This window comes from Ciconia boyciana, chromosome 3 (assembly GCF_034638445.1).
Source record: "Ciconia boyciana chromosome 3, ASM3463844v1, whole genome shotgun sequence".
Classification (NCBI taxonomy): Eukaryota; Metazoa; Chordata; class Aves; order Ciconiiformes; family Ciconiidae; genus Ciconia; species Ciconia boyciana.
In genome coordinates this window covers 21,150,282-21,167,500 of record NC_132936.1, presented here as the reverse complement: position 1 = coordinate 21,167,500, position 17,219 = coordinate 21,150,282, and the positions used below count along the sequence as shown (strand labels likewise).

The 17,219-nt window shown below is 38.3% G+C and overlaps 1 protein-coding gene across 4 annotated transcripts in view; it reads right to left on the bottom strand.

Moving 5' to 3' along the window:
- The window catches only part of MYT1L (myelin transcription factor 1 like), a 130,694-nt gene that overhangs the window by 1,582 nt on the left and 111,893 nt on the right, over positions 1 to 17,219 (bottom strand). For 3 of the 4 annotated variants that reach the window (XM_072857793.1, XM_072857790.1, XM_072857791.1), the window contains exons 17-18: positions 5,977 to 6,068; positions 4,168 to 4,271 (exon numbers count right to left, since the gene is read on the bottom strand). In XM_072857793.1, coding sequence (XP_072713894.1) covers positions 4,168 to 4,271; positions 5,977 to 6,068 — 196 coding nt within the window. Of the gene's footprint in view, positions 1 to 4,161; positions 4,272 to 5,976; positions 6,069 to 17,219 lie in introns of all 4 variants that reach the window. The other variant, XM_072857792.1, reaches the window with a different exon arrangement.

The window sequence follows — 17,219 nt, the reverse complement described above, 5'->3', positions numbered from 1 at the left end:
AGTCATGCATGTCTTATATTGTCTGCAATATATATACATATAGTTAGTTAAGCATGCACAGCTCCTTGCTGCCAGTGTTTAGCTCTTTGTAAGTATAATTTGATTCTATGCAAATTCACAGGGCTGCTTTTGAAAGCTGAACAATTGCATGTTATTGCGATGTAAGTACAAATTTGTCAAGTTTTCTAATAAATACAATGACATGCAAAACTGAAGGAACTGAAAAGAACTTGCACAGAGCCAGGAGAGTGGGTCCTTGGGGCATGACTACATGTACAGGTGAAGACAGCTGAGAGTATGCTCTGCCTGTGTTCCCAGGTGACCAAGACACATGTTAGCTCCAACCTTGCATGGTGCCATGCTTGAGCTAAAAAGCATTGGTGAGAGGCAACTTACCCAAGCTTGTGCAGAGCTCTGTGCTAATGAAGCTATAAGGATTTCAGATGAGCACTGGCTTATGTCCAGCTTGTCGAGAGCACATGCAGAGCTCACTCGTACCTGTCTACACTTTCCTCTGTAGACCTGTCCTTACTTTCCACATGGGATGACAGCCGTTAACATCTATTACAAAGTGTACGGTGTGCTTTTGTGTGTGTGTAGGTTAAAATAGGTATTGACAAGAGGGCGAAAAAAGATGCCAGAGAAGTGGAAAAAATGCCAAAGAACACAAGGTTTTGAATTCTCAAAATGAGCTTTATCTATTTCTACATTAGCATAGACAGTGAACTGTGGGAAGAATTGACACAATTTAAATGCTGATGGGAAGGCTAGAGGTTTGTGCAGTAGCAGCAGGCAGAAGGGGAAAAGGTTCTTAAGTGAATAGTAACTTGACCATGGGTGAGTAAATTTTAGGAAATTGTTGGCACAATCAGGTTGTTAGATGCCAAGTTTTATTCTGGACCTAAAGTTTCAGCCTGCTTATGGAAATACAGCCCAATAGTTGATAGAAGTAACTTTGACAGGTGATGTGGCTACATAAAACAATCTTCATATATCTCTTGCTTTGACTACAGGTGTTTATATAGCAGTTGATCCAAGCCGTCAGTATTGCAGGGGCTTGGTTTTGTCACAATTAATTGATTTTGAGCTATTTCTACAACATATTATAGTAGGCAAAATTCTTCAGCTTTGAAACTGGAAACACATCCTCCTTTCTTGTTTTACTTTCAGCTTGTTTATGTCGGAGAGCAATGCCATATGCAAATGCACAACATCTTTCATAGGTGCTTGTTAGAGTCAGTCATGCTCCGATATTTACCCTAAAAACTGTTTTTTTATATTACAGACCAAAGTGAAGAGTCTGATGTCAATGAAGGCCCAGTTCAGTATGGCATACTGCTGCTGCCTCACACTAACTTAAGCAGGAGCTGACATTTTATAGATTTTCTAGCTAGTCAAGCACTGCTACTTGAATAGATCTTTTTTCTTTTTTCATGTGAGATGCTGACTATCTGCAAATACAGTGGCAGCTGATCAGCATATCTCACAATTTTATTTAGTACTCATCTGGAAGTATCTTAAGATAACTGGCATACTTAATTATTGTATTCACTTGCGTAAAGGCTGAAATTTCCCTCCCCACATTTTACCCTAAAACTAATGAATGTTCACTTGTATCTATTCTAAAAACAGGATAACCTCTTGCTTGTATGAGGCACACAGGTATTTGCAGATTTTTCTTTCCCCCTCTCACCTTTATGTGTTTCTGCCCTTCTCATACTTTTGGTTCTGCATATTAAATTTGGACAAATCTACTAGAAGATCTTAGATTAAAAATTATTCCAAGTCTTATGCAAAAAGGCAGCTGAGTAAAGCAGAGACTTACGAATGCCCCAACTAAGAAAACAGCTGCAGCATGACTTTTCACTTTATTAAATATAAAAGATTCTACATGGAAGGGAAGTTCCTGTTGTAGGAAAAGCTTTCACTGGCACTTACAATCATATGGGATATAAATCCATATCAAACAAGACTGATGCTACTTCACAGAACTTCCACTATTTTCCCATTGTGTATTCCTCGCCTGTGAAGTCTTATTGAAATCTAGGTTGCACAATGATTTTCTAAAGGTTTATCAACAAACATTTTGTTATGTTCAATATAATTTTACTGTTGCAAATAAAGGGGACTGTTGAGACTGATCCTCTTAATAGATTGATAATGACTATGATGTAACTTTTTACATGTTGGAAATGTAAATTGCTTATCTTCAGGACAGTGTATGAATTCAAAACTGAGGCCTCTGAATTTTTGTGAAGTTTGGCTCAGCTGGGATTTTCTGCTAGGCATCAGTAGCTAGTTGGGTAAGAACAGGTAAATACTAGACCGGACTGCCCAGAGACTGTGGAATCTCTAGTGTAGGAAGTAAAGAACAGGTTAGACAAGCATCTGTCAGGATTGGCTTAGGGAGAGCTGCGAAGTAGGAAGGGAAGAAGACTGGTGGACAACATAACATTTCAAGGTCTCTTGTAGTTCTATTTTCTAGAATCCTATTAATTATTTTAATGGCAGTATGTGTCATTGCCAGTCATTCTACCCTTTTTCTAAATTTGCTGCACCAAGGTGTGAAAAGCTTCCTTTCAACTTGATGGTAAAATAATCAGTTGAAGTTTTTTTACCAAGAATAGGCAGTGGTCCCAGATAGTACCTAATCTGATTTCTAAGAATATGCAATGGCACTAGTCTGAGATATGAAAGCTGGAATTGAGACCACTCAAGTATGGCTTCTGTACTCGTTTCAGATCAAAACTTGATGTGATATTCCTAGCTAAATCTTTGAAACTCAATACATGTTTTATGCCTGTGATAGTGTTACCATACCTTTTTTTAATTTATTCATCTGGCCAACAATAAAATTAAAAATGCAGAAAGCTAGTGACAACTGGAGCATTTACCTAATGTACACATAATGGATGCTTCACATTTTTAAAAATCTCAACTAAATCAATCTGTATGTGAATAGCACCCACAGCATTGTATTAAGCAAAAGAAAACATAAGGCAGATTGGAAGCTGCCAGATTCAAAACTTAGGACCAAATTCCTCCAACATAAATAGATATAATTTTCCTGCTATTGATTATTATTCTTGCTTTACATTCTTGCAGATTTTGTCCTCATTATCCTACAGTTACACTTGGTCACATCAGAAATCTGTGTAAAATATAAGTTGAATCCTATAAAGGCCAAATAATGACAACGGAACCTGAATACTGGCATAAAATAGAAGTGAGGTTTCAATATCAGTTTGGGTAAGGTTTAGAAGTCAAAGAAAAACCAAGCCGAAGAGAAAGATCTTGCCTTCTATTTATGAGTATACAAGAGGAGGAGGAGGAGGACAATGGACGTGGCACTCTTCTCAACAAGCAGCAGACAAAGAAGTAACAAGGAACGGTTTACTTTGTTTCCAATAAGATCAATTGGATGATTATGACTCTGGGACTAAAGGCTGATAAATGGTGAGAACTGTTGTAAATCTCACTCTTGGTGTCTGTGTTCAAATCATGTGAAGAAAAAAGCACCAGAAGCTATGCTGGACACTGGAAAATGCCAGGGAAAGAATTCAATGATTTCCTTCCTTTGCCATTTCCATCCAGTTTTAGGACTGCTGAAAAATTAGTTTTTAAATAATAGTCCAATATTAGTTTTTCCTTTTTTTTCAACAGGTTTATGTGAAACCTGAAAGGAATTAAGCTGGATCTGTGGAACCATTACTCTTGCCAAGGGCTGCACTTAGTGTACCGCATGATGAAGTTAAGTGTAACAGGTGTTCGCTTCCCTCTCTGTAACGCATAGCTGGCAAAAGCCGTGCTGTTCATCTGGACTCCTTCACCTTGTAACTTATGGTAATGACCATGATCTCACCCAATATTTTAACTGCTATTAGAAAGGCATAGCCTTATCAAGGGGAAATACAAAGCTGACCATCACAGGTCATGCTTTTGCCATTATTTTAAAGAATGTATTTTGCTAAGCCTTTTTTTTTTTAATGCCGGTAACTGATGTGGAGATTGCATAATAGATACTGTTTTCTGATTTTATAAATGGCAAATCACAGATAGAAATCTTACTGTGCAAGAAACATAAAAGGGAACTATGTATTTCCTATATTTCTTTTAATCAGTCATGTAGAAAAAGCAGCTGAATTTAGGGCTTCATAAAACTGTTACCTGAGTTCTGAGTTTAATCATATCGGCTTCCATCTGGGAGTTGGATTCATTTAGTTCTTTGATTTCTTCATCTAACTGTTTAATTTCTTCATCGTTTTCTATACCTGTGTGATATAAAAATAAAAGGGGTGTTAAAATAATTAAGCTTTAAATCAGAGTTCAGTGAATTAATTATTTCCATATTTGAAAATAAATTTATTTCAAGTAAAAGTATTAAAGTAAAAAAGAAAAAGGAAGCATTCTTCAAACTTTTCTTTTGAAGTTAAAACAATGTATTTTCCACTACTTTTCTTGTAAAAATTGCAGTAATTTTCCAGCGAGAGTGTTGAAAATGCCTAGAGGATCAATAAGACACACCTTTTTCTTTATATGTACTGATTTAACTTTGGATTATAAGAAATGCACCTGCAGCAACAAATTCTGCTCCACTGTCATATTTAACTTATTTGAAAGACTGTGTCCACTTATAGATCTTCTGAAGAAAAATAAAGTATCTTAACATGCTAGTTTCTTCATATTACAGCGTTGTCAAAATCATTTGTAACTAATTCAGAAGATTTTTTTCCCCAACACAGTGAAATGTTGTTGATGCACTGGGTTATATTGTGATTCTGCTGTTGCTTTTAATAATTTCATGGTTCATAAGGGTGTTACTGAATAATGATATATAGGATAATTTGCAAAATGGAAGTGGTTTCTGAGTTTTTATGGCATAAACATTTAGAGAACAGAATTTTAAAGGTACCTGCATCTATAAGGATTCAGACAGGAATAAATTGTAAAGTTTTTATTTATTTATCCCTTTAATTACTATTACAAAGCTTAAAATAGCCCTGGGAAGAGATAGATCTGTTTTCTCTCAAGTCAAAGTCTGAACTCTTAAAGCTAGAGAAACTGGTGTTCCCACTGTCTTGTTCTGCATGGCAGATACAGTTCTCAATACTTCCTAGGCTGCAGAGAAAATTAATTACATCCAGATCTTCCACTCCCTGGTTACTAGCTACTGAACAAAGGCAACCAAGACCTTCTTCAGCTGTGCTGGCAATGTGGGTTGCAATGGCTCCTGCACTGTGTTGAACAAAGCATTTTCTAGAAATGCTTTTTCTAGAAATGCTTTGTGGCTCTCAAACACAGTCAACAGCAACAGTTAAGAGGGCAGTATCTTTAGGCATGCGCAGTCACAGACTAAGTGACTACATAAAGTTTTCCAAGAAAACTCAGGAGTTAGGCACCTCTCGGACAAGCCTTTTGTGCATTACTTATTTGAACTGAAGCACCTACATTTTGGTTTAATTGCACTTCAACTATCAGGGTACTAGCCTGACTTTCATCCAAGGTACTTTCATCATCTTCCCTGCAACTCAAGGTTCCCAGGAAGGATTGCAGATTATTGGAGATGAAATGGCACAAAGCCATCTGCAACTGCCAGAGGTTACAGAGCCACAGCTCCAAATGAATTCAAGGGAGCTCATGAGCACTCGACACCTCTGGAAATCAATTCTTTTTCTCTTCTGAATCCTGCAACAATGTAAGACCAACTATCCACCTTGGTGAATGAGATATGAACCAGAAAATTATAATGGTATATTCTACTTTGAAATATTTTAGTGTTTTAGATTTATATAGACATAACTCAGACCAGTCTGACCACTTCCCTGCTGGCTCAGATTTCCACAGCACAAAACACAGTTTCGATTCTAATGACAGTGAATTCACTATTTACATACATAGGAAAAAAAGCCCGTAGAGTAATGACAACTTTAGCTTACAAAGAAGTAATATTTAAAAAGGTAATGATTAAAAATTTACCATTACTGGCCCGCTGCTTTATTGTTAGCATTTGTTCTCCAGACAGCTTTGCTTTCTTCATTGCTGAAGTAGCTCTGGGGCATCCTGATAAACTGTGAACAGTAAGGAGCCTGTTAATTTTGATAGGTCATTGAAAATAAATCTGTAATCCAAAACTGTAATAAAAACAGTATCAGAGACAAACTTTATCTTCACTGCCTGGCACTGAAAGAGTGTGTTAATCTGGAAAAAAAAAAAAAAAAAAGCACTTACCAGTAGTCATTTCATGATTTTATTCTTTCTTCCAAATTCTTTTTGTATAGACAGCTAATATAAAAGTCAGATACATCTTGTAAAACTAGAAATGTGGGAACAACAGTCCAATTTTCTAAAGATGCAATGCTCTTATTAAAAAGTTTTATTTTAAAAACTGTTACTGTGTAAATACTCCCCTTTGAATTTACATGTCCCCGCTCTGAACTTCCACCCTTTTTAATTCATATGTTCAAACATGGAGCTGAATGCGGACAGAAGGGGACATGAGCAACCTCTCACATCCAAATGACTAACTCTTATAAACTATGCTTTTCTTTGTGAATATCACCTACCGAGCTGGCTAAATTGCCCTTTTCTAAATTGTTTATTGAAAAGGCAGTAACTATGTGTTAGCTTTTTGTTGAAGCCCAAGAAAAGTCATTCCCATAAAAATGACCTTGCCTTGATGAGGGACATATATCTCTTATAATGTGTATTTGTTACTGTTATGGATGTAGACTCAGTTATTTCTTGTCTCCCATGTTGCCAAAATATTAAGCTTTTTAATTACATTGTACAAAACAGTTTGATAGCAAATGCAGTCTTACGTTTTATTGTAAAAATAAAAATAATTATCAGACAGTGCTCACTATTTTGTAAATAATTGTATACACAAAACTATCCCCTTTTTCAAAATCACATCTTTAACGTAGTTACACTCTCACAGGTAAGAGGAAACATCTATTCAATCTAATTTAATGAAGGAAAACTACATTCTTATTTGAGCAAGCTTTAGCAGCGAAGGAAATTTGGAAACTTACTAAACAATTCCCTATTGTTTCAACATTCACAGTTTTGTAGCCATTGAAACGGAATAATGTCACATACATCTCATTGCATACAGTCGCATTTATAATTCCTCTTCAGATCCAATGGAAGACTTTTTTTTGCAATTTTAAATTGTGTAAATCAAATTCAAAGCTTATACTCAAATAATCTCTGCAATGTTGAACGAGTTTCTGAGGAATGTTGTATCTTCGATTAAAAGCATTTCTTTAAGTAATGACCCATCTTCCTACTTAATAAAGTCTTCTAATTTAAGTATAATGTTTAATTATTGAAAATGTTTCTCTGAAAGGCGTGGACTACTATTATCAAGTGCAGCCATCCAAAAAAGGAAATGTTTCCCAGAAAAAGGTCTAAAAAAAAATTCCTTTTCTCAGCAAAAGAATCAGTGTTCAATATTTTATACAGCTCTGTTACTGCGAAGATATATAATAAAACAATACTAGTAGTATCAAGAAATAGCATGATGTAGTAGCTTTTCACTGTAGCCTAGGTGGTAGGATGCCAGATTATTGTTCCAAGTTCTGCTACAGACTCACTGTGTGACTGTAAACTGTCCTCTCGAAGTGTCAAAGGGAGCCTTGAGGAAGATTAAGGAGGAGGAGGGGATTAGGTGTTTTGGGAAAAAATCATTGGCACAGGAAAAGGAATGAAAGTTAACAATATATGTAAAGTTTCTGCATCATTGAATTTACTTTCTTTTTGTATCCTTCCAATTTATTTAATGAATTTCCTTGTATATTGTCCTCATTCTTTTTCAGGATATAGCATTATTGGGCATTATAACAACTGTGTTAGTTCACTCTCATCTTGGTAGTAGCCTTTTCCTCTCTAAAGGTCTTGACCGATGACAACCTAGGGAATCCCTCAAAATAAAGTTATCCCTCAAACAGCCCATAAGTACAGCTTTCAAACCCTAAGCAGACAGAAGACCAACATGAAACTTGGATGTTAGAACTGTGCACCTGGAAGTGCAGAAGAATAATGAAACAAAGAAAAGTATGTTCACAAGTACTGGAAATCTACTGTGAGGTTCAGTGTGCCCACAACCAACTTTGGTGCCAAAACCCAATCTTATTCCCAGGCCAAGGTTATGTACACCTAATTTTCAGGACTGCCTAACCTAGATATCTTCTCAGCTTGTCTGAAAAGTTACCTCTCTACTAGTATATTCAGTGTGCTTCAAATCACGCTCTCACCCTATGGACCCCGGTACAATGTCCCATATTTGCACTACTAAGCTCTCCTACTCTACAAAATAGGGTGGCCACATTCTAGCTGCCTAGTGGCAACTGCCTCTGGCCCATGCCAGCTCCACTGGAAAGATATCTATCTATTGCAAGGGTAGGCACTTATGTATCACCTCTACTGCAGTTCAGGCACACTGGCACCAGATGTCCTCTGCCTAAACTGGAAACAGAAAGATCTGGGTCCTGTGCTCTATTCTTGCTGCAGGAACTGTTGGAGAGTTGTTCTGCATGGGTTATCTACCTTCTTTGGAGGCACACAGATGAGTCATGAGTTAGTGAGGGGAAAGGCAAAGGGCTGCCTATTTTTGGGCCTACTAGTGAGGATGCAGAAGGATTCCACATCCTGTAGCCAGATTGATTTTTCAAGCCACTGGTGATCTAATACAATATGCACAGATGGAGGAGGGCTTCGCCCAAAAGGGCTTTCTTTCCATGCAACTGCATGCCCAAACCACAAGCTTCCTCTTTGCTTTCCTGACCCTTACACTCTTGGCTTTAACATATGCATCATGTACCGCTATGAGTACCTTTAGCTTGTCATGTGTCTGTCCTTAGAAGAGGCCATGAATGAACAGAAGGTCCTAACTTTTCCTGTGGCTTTATGCAATGTAAGAGAACATTCAAAACTTCCAGAGGTACCAAATTCAACACAGGAGAAGATGCCAAAGCCAGACCATGTCATCAACTTCCTCTGCAGGTCTTTACTGGCAAATCTGTTTCTCCGTTAATTGTATATTGTATTGTACATGGATTAGATTACTTTTCTAAGCCAGGCACTTACAATTTCAGTGAAGCAGATACTAAGTTAGTAACCTAAATTAAAGGATTGAGTTCTACTACAGTTTATTTAACTTGGCTAAATTCTTCAGAAACGGGTAAGACAAAGATAACAATATGAATCCTCTTTGCCCAGCTCTGTTCTTAAGTTACCTAAAAATACTTCAAATAATTTAAAAAGTAAATTAGGACTTTTAGGATAAGCTTCTACTCTGCAAGGAAATTCTATCTCTTCCCTTCTATCTTCTTGACTATGTTTACTTCTCCTGAAGGTAACTGCTCTTTCTCTAAGTTGAGAACAACTAAAACAGGGCAGGACATATGGGAAGGTAAGAAGAAAAACAGAGCTAAGTCAGCGTTGCACCAGAAGTGGGCTGTTGTACAAAGGCTGAACCTCACAGAGGTGTAAAGTTAACCAAAAAGCTTGAATTGAGATCCCAGTGAGACTGGGAGTGGCTCGAGATTTCTAGACTAGGGAGTAGAAGGAGACCAAAGACAAAAAGGAGTAGGTATGATTTTATTTGTCTCAAATATCTTGAGATTTTATTTGTCTTCCCGTGACTAGCAAACAAAAGAGTACAAGTGAAAGCCATTTCAGTGCTTTAAGAGTTAAGCAAGATAAGCTTTAAACATCTCAAAAATCAAAAAAAGACCAAGAGAAACATGCTAGTTAGTAGTTTTGGTAAGGATAACACTTATCCTCACATCAAGTTTAAAGCCTTTACCATTGATGCCTGTCATAGGTTTTCTGTTAGAAGTGGAATTAGTGTGTAATCCTGGTTTGGTTTATTTTTTATATTTGAACAAACCTTACACTGACTTTTACACAAACATGTAATTCTGCACCTTGTTCATTCCAGCAAAGAACTAATAAAATTAATCACAGTTATCTCACTTGCTACTGCCATTATTCTCATACACATGAGAAATCACGCAAAAGAAAATATACAGTTGAGTATTCTTTCCATAATAAAGAATAAATAAGGCTTTCTAACAACATTGCTGGGTGTACTGCTGTAATAAGTACAGTATAAACGTACTGAGCCATCATTTATCTCTGTCAGATTGTGGATGCCACAGGGCTTGAAGCCACAGCATTTTGGTGGGGCTGTGAGAAGCACCGGTACCCAGCTCCTGGCTCCCGCTGAGTTCCTGATTCAGCAGGAGCTGTGAGCTGCTGCTGCCACAGAGACAAGCTGATCATCAGCACCTTGTCTCTGAGATGCAACGTGTCTTGACTCTCACTGAATTTCTACTGTCAGGCTTAATCTCTAATTTGAGAAAGAAAAGTGTGGTCTGACACATCATCCTTGAAAGCCAACCTCTGCCATAATTTACAAATACTATGAAAAATGAATTAAACTGTTAGATTAAAGTGATCTGGAGTCAGATCCTGCAAACCTCCTCTAAGGTGCGTGCTAAAATTTGAGAAGGTCTTAATTTTTGCTGGTTGGCTGGAGACATCCGACATCATGACACGTCACCTATATTGGAAATGTGCTTTTGTTGGGCATGGGTGCTAAATGGGGAGGTGCATGGCTGGGACCTCCTGATGCAGCTTTGCTTTGCAGGGCATGGCACTGTCCATGAAACACACATTTCTACACGCTCTATACCTATAGGACTGACAGATAGAAGGGGTGACTGGGTTTTATGCCAGGCAAGTTCAACCTGCATTAATCAGGCTTGTTTTTACAGGAAGAATTTATAAATGGAGGCATGCAGAGGTAAAGTACTAGTACCTCTATAAACTCTACAAAATAAGCTTCATCCATATGTACAGCTAGATCTTACTCTAACTGCCCTGAAGAGTAGTGCCTAATGGAAACCCAATCATGTAAAAGGTATGAAGAAAGACTATATGCACAAATCCAGATAAAGAGCATATGGTGATTGCATCTGTTAAGAGTTGAACACAACATGAAGAATGAATTTTCTTTCTTGTTTAGGACTGTGGTTACATTACTGCAACCTATGCCTTGCCATATATTCAGTGGCTTTGGAAAATAAGGTGAAATAGGTCCCAAAATAAAAGGAAAATTAGTGGGGAAAAAAGTTTGAAAGGGACATCTAGCTAGTGGTTAGTGCACATTTGCCAAGAAATTTAGTTTAAAAACAAAGAAATGTGGGCTAAAATCCTGAACTGCTTCGATAATGTAATTGCAGTATCTTTGGGGATGCAAACAAGAGAGGCCGTCAGAGTGGAGGATCATTGATCAAGTGGAGCAATTGTCTGGGTGACTGATTTTAGTTATCTGGGTTCCAGCCGTGCTCTCTTAAATACATTTTTTGCCTCAGCAGACAGATGCAGTCTGGTCCCTCTTGCAGCTGAAGGGATTGTATTTGGCCTGTCAAGTGAAGAAAACGTTTTCCAAACAAAGAAGTAGGGATGTGGGAAAGGAGGAGACAAAGGTCAAATAAAATGCAACTTTTATATTTGGTGTGTGAAGTGCTGAAGTTTACAAAGTAAGAAAGAACAGGATGTAAAGAAACCAGAGCCTCAACCTGGAGTAGCCAAAAAGCATCCTGAGGGCTAACTTTATAAACACTGTAAGATGTTTATAGATTCACTACCACAGTGATTTTTCAAAAAGTTAAGAAAATGAAGCACTTTTCCTGTTTATTAAAAATAACATTGTCCATAGACTAGAGAAAGGAACATGTCACATTCAAGGGACTTCTTTTAACTAGAGATAGATCTAAAACAAGCCCCAGATGTAAATTCTTTTGAAACCCAGGGAAATACAGATCACAGTGAAAACTACTGTTTTATTTTGTTAATGGACGAAACCTTACTTTTATGACTAAGCTCCTGAGCTATTTGGTAATGTTTGAAGTTCAAGTTAAGAGATCAAACTCAGTGATCAAAGTGGTCCTTTCCTTGGTTTAATATTAAACCCATGAACCACTCATTTTTTCTATATTGAAGGGTATCAGCTTTACTGATTTCCTTATTCCCATGAGTAAATTCTGCTACACACCTTAAAGAATGAAATACTCTATGCACAACTCCAGCAGAGATAAAAGGAACCCTCCCTGGCCCAGTACTCATTTTTATTTACATTCAAGGGTGATTGGATTTTCCCCAGCTTCTTACTGAGCTGTGAAGTAAAGGGAGTCCAGGAGAGAGGGTTTGCAAACAAGGTAGTTTTGTTTGCATGCAGATTGCTGCGACTCACAGAGGAATCTCTCCTCCTCCCCACCAGCCACAGAACCCCGACTGCCTTTGTGCAGTGTTGGAAGAAATTGTTCAGCTCAGTTTCAGAATTCTTCACTGGAAAAGAATAATTCTGATTAATGTGGTCCTTTTTAGGTCTTGTTCCCTGGCTAAAGCTTTTTGTGTGTGTGTGTGTGTGTGTGTGTGCATTTGCAACTCACACCGGAATGTTGGTGATTAAGAACTTTCACTTAATTTTTCAATCAACTGGGAGGGAAGTCTAAGTTAAGAAGACTAAAAGCTTGATGTAATGTGGAAAGTGGCAGCTCCTAATCCAAGTTGCTTTCCAAAGCTGCTGAGGAAAGTAGCTGAGATTTTATTCTGTTTAAATAAGTCTTTGCATTGGTTCCAGAACTAAGAAAAATTAAAACACTACCAAGTGGCCATAAAAGAAATATAGCCATTATGATTAAAACAAAATGTAAGCTTTTCAAAATTATTTTAATGATATCTGATCATTGTTTCAGAAAGACTTTCAGGAAAGAACTACTTTCTTGTTCTACAGGGGGAGTGTTAAAGTAGCATTAAAATCTGGTCAGTCAACCACCAAATGGACAACTATATAGAGTGAATGGCCATGATACCCAGAAGATGAGAGGGTATTTGTTTTTTATTGGAGATTTAAAAGGTAAAATAGTGTTATAGCTTAATTATGCCTATCCCTCATAACAAAAGAACAAAACAAGAATCAGGTAAGAAAAACAAAAATATAAATTATGCAGAACTGTAAACATGGCCAAGCTGAGAGAAAAGGCTCTGAGAGCAGACTCCATTTGAAAGAAATCCCTCTGGGGCATAAATATACACCAGAAAAAGGATTAATGAATCTTGAAATGCTGGAACTGTAAGAGCACTGCCAAAGCTGCCCTTCAGCTGGGCACAGTAGTCCTTTGGCAAATTTACATCATATTTTGTTAATTAAAGTTGCGTAGTCAGCAAAGAGGCTCTGTAGGTGGGCTTCTCACATGTGCTAACGAGCTTTCACCTGTATCATCCCTGAACAGGGAAAGAGGTTTGGCTCTTGCCCAATGATGCGATAACTATTCAAAAATCTCTCATTTGTTCTTCGGTGAGTGAGGAAGCACTGCAGCACATTACACAATTTACAGGTGGCCCTAGCACTAAGTTACGGGGAAGCAGTGTGCACTGAATGGGGTGCCATTGAGTGCCCCAGGAGCTAGGGGCTGGCAAAGTTTATCAGCCTGTCTCCTGTCCTGTGACCGCACACAACAGGACAGATGGCCTGAAGACCAGTGGATTTACTGGTCAGTCGAATAGGGCACGTATTGTGAAGGAGATGACAGGCTGAGACTTCCCTGTGTATAAACAGGTAAGATGTATCTCTAGCTACATATCTCTGCTTAGTGCTCTTGGGCAGCAAAAAATTTCAAGTGATCTATTTAGTGACCAAGCCCAGCTCACTTAGGCACTTAAAATGAAGCACACTTTCTCTAGGCACTTCTATAGACAGCAGAGAGAAAAAAGGTGCTTCAAGAGGAAAATTCATCCCACCTGAAATCTAAAAAGCCATCCAGTCATCTCTGCCTTTTTTATAGGCTATGTCTGGAATGAGAAGAAACAGGCTTACAACCAGAGAGCTTCTGCCAAGTGCCTGAAATCAAGGAGATGTCACATTGCAAGCACCTGTACAAATTACTGTTTGCTGTCATTTGTCAGGTCTGCTCAGCAAAATGATTTTTCTTGTTTATATTGTGCAGTCTGCTTTTTCCAATATGAATTTCATATTATTTTCTCCTTGACTTTCCCAAGGTAAGTAAACCTCTTAAGTCCTTTTGGATTAGCTTGCTGTTAGGAGCCTTCCAGTTTAATAGACTGTACATCTGATTAAAATGCTATTGCATCCTTCTTCCAGCTCGTGATGAAAAAAGCTGGCAGAACTACTGACAGTCAAAGGGCCTAACTCTTTCAACAACCAGGTTCTGCATTTAGTCACTTCTTATTTTTGCCAAATTTTAACTGACCTGACTGAAATCTTCCATGGTAGGTGTCTAGCCAGGCTCAGTTTTTTTCCAAATGTCATAGGAAAAAAAATTCCATTTCTCAGAATATATTTGTATACCATTGTTTTGTCCATATACCTTGTTTTGTCCATATCGAGGGGGAAAAAAGCCCCAATAATTTAGTGAATATCTCTAATTGTCTGCGAATTGGAGCAAGACTTGACATTTCATGGGGTATTGCTCTGACTTTAGAGATGCATTCTGCTGTCCTCATGAAAACAAATGTAGATTTGGCAGTTACAAGCCTCTGACAGACTGTCACTTGGACATGCTCAGTAGATGTGAATTAGTGTTTGTCTGCCAGACGCTCCAAGTACTTTGTGTGGATAACAACTGGGAGCGCCGTCTCTGCCATCAGCCCTGTTCAGGGCTGCAGGGCCCGGAGCAGAAGGTTGCTTGCGGGATACAGCACTGGTGAGACTGCCTGTCCTGTTCTGCCAGCGCTCAGGAGAAGCTACCTGAGGGCCGGATACCTCAAATGCTGAGGACTGAGAAGCACAGAAGTAAGAAGAAGGACCGAACAGGAGCCATAGGGAAAGAGAACAGAAGAGGGCCAGCACAGATGCAGTAGGAGAGGAGGAGGATGGGAAGAGGAAAGTGTTGAAAGGCAATTTAAAAAGACCCTTTTCCCTCAAGCTTACGGGTCAACACAAAATTCCTACGTCAAAAAATCCTTTGTACTGCAGGATCCACCTCACAGATTTTAGTTTAGTATTTTTCTTCTTTATGTCTATTATTATCACATTTAATTGCCATGTTTCTCTCCTTGCCTTCTTGGAGCTGTTGGCACACTTGCATGTCTGTCGTCTTTCAGTAATGTCACCATGATCACACTTATCATTGTCAGTTGTAAATACTGTTAAATGCAGTGAGTTTGGTTAGTTCTTCTATACTCTTAACATTGTATGACTTTCTCCTGCTGAATTGCAATGTAGAGCTTGTAGGAAAAAAATAAGAGGTGGGAAACAGCAAAATAAATCAATGACAGGGAGGGGACAGGCAGATTAAAAACAAACAAACACCCTAAACAACTTTTAAAAACTTACCAGGGAGGAAGTGAAACAATGAGAATTAAGAGTGAATTAATGTTGACTCAAATGTGGCACTCTGTCAACTTATTGTAGCAACAAATAAAACAAAGGACAAGAGTTGAATTGACAAGAGGCCAGGCTAGAAATAGATGCAATCAAGTAATTTAATGAGTTGCATATTAAAAGCTTCTTACAAATCTGGAGTTTGACAGTATTTATGTTTTAAAAATAGATAAATGGAAGAACAAGAAAAATTTTGTCTCTGCCAGTTTTTACCATTTTCAATGTTATCTTCAACATAGCATAGGAACACCTTTCTAAAGTGCTTTTTAACCTTCGGTTCCCTACAGATATAATCGCTGGACACAAATTCCTCACAAACATGGTATTTCGGAAGTTTAGAGCATCCTGAGAATTCATCTGGCAGTTTGGATTCTTTGTGTTTTAAAGGATGCTCGCAATTATTTTTTTGGTTTTTTTAAACAAGGTATTTTATCATGCCATATCTTATTTTTGCACTGTTGTTCACAGCATCGAACCGCAGTATTAGTATGCACTTTCTGATATCTTCAGTTTGCATTAGTCCATAGTGAACGTTGCATCATATAAATATCTATACATATATAGAATCTCAGATCTGATACAACTTTACATTGTATTTTCAGTTGATAAAGCTTCTAAGTTTTCCTCTCTGCATTTATTTGCAAATATGAGAAAACTTTCTTTTAAAATTCAGGTTTTATTTCAAATAAGCTTCCTATCCTGCCAAAAAGCCGACACCTGCTAGGAACCGATTACCTCCATCTAAATTCTGGGTACTTTCATTTCTCCATGAACTGAAAGGAGTAGCTGGCATTTGGTATCTCACACAACTTAGCGTAATGTAAGTCCTGCTGTCTCATCTACAGGCCTCATACAACACTGCATCAACACAAAGGCTGTTTCAGGTCCAAGACTCTGCAGGACTGATTTTGCTCAAGTAACAGAGTTGCAAGCCTACATACAAAACATAAAAATCAGAATAATCTGAGGCCTTCGCACGCCCTTTGTAACCATATAGCTCATTTCTACAAGACTCATTCACTGAACTAATGCTAAGTATTTTTATGCTTTTAATTGCCGAAGCTGGGAAATGCTGATGCTAAGAGAGGATGTGACTTCAGGCAAACAAAGACTGAAAGCTCTACAATAATTTCGGAGCAAATTTGTAGCCACTAGCACATGTTTGGAGATGCAAAGCATCTGGATTACAGAGCTACTGCCCCTTTGGCACTCTGCATGTGAACACCCACCCCAGATAAACCCTGGGGTGAGCTGCTGTTCTTTGGACACAGGCTCAAGCTGCAGCCCTGAGCACCAGGAGGTTTGACCACAGGTGGTGCTTGCAAACCTTCACTTCAGGAGCTGAGGTCGATGACATGGGTTTTTAGACAATATCTGTTTCTAGCAAAGCATATTTCATGAGAGAAAGGATTTGCACATGAAAATCTACATCTCCATCCTTCTTTCCTCACATGTGCCGTCTCCCAAATGCTTTGAGTGTTTAGGAGCTCAGAGGTTCTCTGAGGATCCGTGTGAGTGTTGGTGTCTGCCCACTTTTAGCAAGCAGCTGCTGAAGGCAGCTCCTGTCAGAGTTTTTATCTTTTTATCTTTTAATCTTTTCCTAATCTGCCTGTCCCCAGGCTTAGCGATGCAGCTGTGCAGCTCAGAGCTGTGACCAACCTAGAATTTTTGGAGGAAACAAACAGTGGCAGTGCTTCTTCACCTCAGGATGTGCACGTGAGGTGATGGCTGAACTGACTGCACTGCTGTTATCTTCCTGCAGGCTTTCTGACAGCCTTACTATTAACTAGCCCTTCCTATGCAT